A 2,683-nucleotide genomic window follows, 5' to 3' on the forward strand; every position below is an offset into this window, starting at 1 on the left:
GATAAAATTGTAAACTTAATAAAATTATTACAAAGAATTAAAGAATACAAATACAAAAAGACCTAAAGCCATAATTAAAACAGAATATCCAACTCTACTAGGTGTTAAAAGCCAAGGAAAATAAATAGGTAAAAATTACACAGCCCTTGGGCCATTTGGTTATACTCGTAGAGTCCAGCTGGGGTTGTATATGCTGTGTACTTGCGGTCATCTTTATGAATGGGGATATTATAGAATCCAGATGTTTAGTCTGGAGTCGGTGTTTAATATTTGAATCGGCTGGAGTCCAGATTTTTAGGACTCGTGACTCAACTTGGACTTGAGCATTGATGAGTCAAGCACTGACTGTATTTGGTTGAGCATTGTGCTGTGCTGTACCTTTCTATAAATAATTTTTATGTATCAAATTGCTGAGCAATATGGTGACGCAATACACTGTTATAAAGTTTGGAATATAAAATGGTGAGAGCTTTGTCGGTTGTGTTTAATGTAGACCTTAATGACTCTGACTTGAGCAACAGGGACTCGACTCGGAATCAAATTATTGTTTGGTGACTCAGATTTGCCTCAGGCTCGAATACTGGGCACTCGAGACTTGACTCGGAATAGTTTAGTGACTCAAGTACAACAGTGTCTGGAGTAAATATTAAGAGACAGGAGCAATAAGACATACTTTCATGTTGGTGTCAGACTGACCTCATAGTGGTTTGGAGAAATATCTTTTAGATGTGAGCTCTCCAACCTCACATCCAAAAACCACCCTCGAAGTGATGTAGTCACTGCGTGCTGGTGCGGTGTGTGCCCTGCTACACTCGCCTGCCAAACCTTGTAGTACTGAATTTACTATGAATGATCCGACAGATGTCCAGTGGAACCTTGAACTGACCAATTGACCAAACATCTTAAGGACTTCATGTACTGAGGTCTGCTCCACTGCCTGAGGTGCACATAAACATTCACACATGGTCAACCACATATTTACTTACCATCACATTACTGCTACTTAATAATTTTAAACACTTTTTCTCAAAAGATAACATTTTTGCAACTTCATTAAGTAGTCTGAGCAGTCCTACCTTGGCTTCACTATCATCTTGTAGGAGTGGTTTATGGTTCTGTCAGGCTCCTTCCTGTAGATGTGTTCCAGAATATTAAAGCCTGGCACCCCTCTCCATTGAGGCATCATCCTGTTTGCACTTTTATCAAATGGATTTCTAGGAAAGAAATGGTTCTCTATGAGGAACACCCCGGCCTACAGAACATGGATTCAGGTTAAATAATTGCAGGATGAAAAGTTGGAAAGAAAATAAAATATAGGAAATAGCTTCTAAATATAATAAGAATGTCTTGCTGCAATGTTATATTCTCAAAATGCACACCCAAAATACCCTACATCTGGATGCTGCTGTTGGAACATGTTCATCAGGCCCATCAGGTCATTGTGTTGGTATGGCATTATTATCTCATCTATGTCGTTCAACAGGACGTAGCGTGATCGTTTCATGGATCTGTAAATGCACTTAAGTGTGGTCAGCTGGCCAAAATAATGCACATCCCCTCCGTGCTTTGAGAAGAGCCAACCGCGAGATGGATTTAGGTGCTGGTCAATGGGCCAGGGAACCATCTCCACAAAGCCCTCCTGTGTGTATCTTTGCAGGAGTCGGTGGAGCTCTGGACCACAGCTGGTGTTGTAGATCACCACCCTGTCCACACCCAGCAGCCTGGTGAAGGTGAGGCAAAGGTTAAAATTCATTACATTACAATTCCTTTTGTCCAAAGCGTCTCTCATTAAGTCAATTCAAACTACATAGATGCAAGATATAGAATCCGAAAATGTGAGTTTATCCGTTTTAAACAAATACTGTATATAAAAACAGTCTCTGTGCTATTTTACAATGTCTTGTAGATGTTATGGGGTTTTGTGTGTTAGGGAAGATTTAATGTTGTTTTTACAATTAGGCTTTTATACATGAATTTTTCTATGGATTAAATGAGCCAGATGGCACAATTTAACTAATGTGTTGTAGAAGTAATTTTAGATGGACCTTGATACCTTTGGAGAGAACAGGCTGGCAGTTCTCCCATTTCCAGTGTTTGTGCTAAGCTAAGCTAACTGCCTCTGGCTGTAGCATACTATTTACTACACGGATGAGAGCGCTATTGTGCTTCTCAACTAAATCTAAGACATATAAACAAATTTCCCAAAATGTCACTGTTCCTTCAACTTGCATTCGGTTTGTGACCAAGAGGAAGTCGTTTAGCTCTGTGGCTATTTATCAGGCTGTCGTTGGTGGTGCTGCCTCCATTGATACATTTACCTTGTAAAATGCTGACCTCTGCATCTCCAGGATTTGTGTAAACTAGAGCACTGCTGTAGTCAAAACAAGACTTTTTCTCATCTTTCCTGTTGGTCTTGTTTTACAATATCATGTCTGTCATTCCAATATATAACAAGGAAAAGTACTTTCAGAGCAAAGATTTGAATATTCCATAGAGACACCATTGAGACCGACCTACCCTGCCTCACTACAGTAACCAAGACACCTGTATAATGCAATGAAATACAAAACCCTTGCAATAAACAGAAAAATATTACAGTATTTAGTTTTTTAAAAGGCGATTCTACTCATTTTTGACATAATGGTTTGCGGTGCTGCTGTGCTGACCTGTACATCTCCAGGGT

General features: G+C 39.6%; 1 protein-coding gene across 1 annotated transcript; it reads right to left on the reverse strand.

Moving 5' to 3' along the window:
• Positions 1-843: 843 nt before the first annotated feature.
• On the reverse strand, positions 844-2,677 carry LOC109952071 (uncharacterized). Its single transcript, XM_020586927.1, has 4 exons — positions 2,667-2,677; positions 1,394-1,721; positions 1,077-1,252; positions 844-937 (listed from the first exon to the last, which is right to left on the reverse strand). Exons 1-4 carry the CDS (start codon positions 2,672-2,674, stop codon positions 844-846), a joined length of 606 nt encoding a protein of 201 aa, XP_020442583.1. The 5' UTR covers positions 2,675-2,677.
• Between the last annotated feature and the right edge of the window lie 6 nt (positions 2,678-2,683).

This window comes from Monopterus albus, unplaced genomic scaffold (assembly GCF_001952655.1).
Source record: "Monopterus albus unplaced genomic scaffold, M_albus_1.0 scaffold429.1, whole genome shotgun sequence".
Lineage (NCBI taxonomy): Eukaryota > Metazoa > Chordata > Actinopteri > Synbranchiformes > Synbranchidae > Monopterus > Monopterus albus.

What these genes read in the sequence shown, in the direction of transcription:
- LOC109952071 (XM_020586927.1), bottom strand. An exon ending in TCCAACAGCAGCATCCAGAT is followed by an intron (nt 1,253 to 1,393) that starts GTAGGGTATTTT and finishes CATGTTCTGTAG; the next exon opens with GCCGGGGTGTTCCTCATAGA. An exon ending in AAGATGATAGTGAAGCCAAG is followed by an intron (nt 938 to 1,076) that starts GTAGGACTGCTC and finishes TGTGCACCTCAG; the next exon opens with GCAGTGGAGCAGACCTCAGT.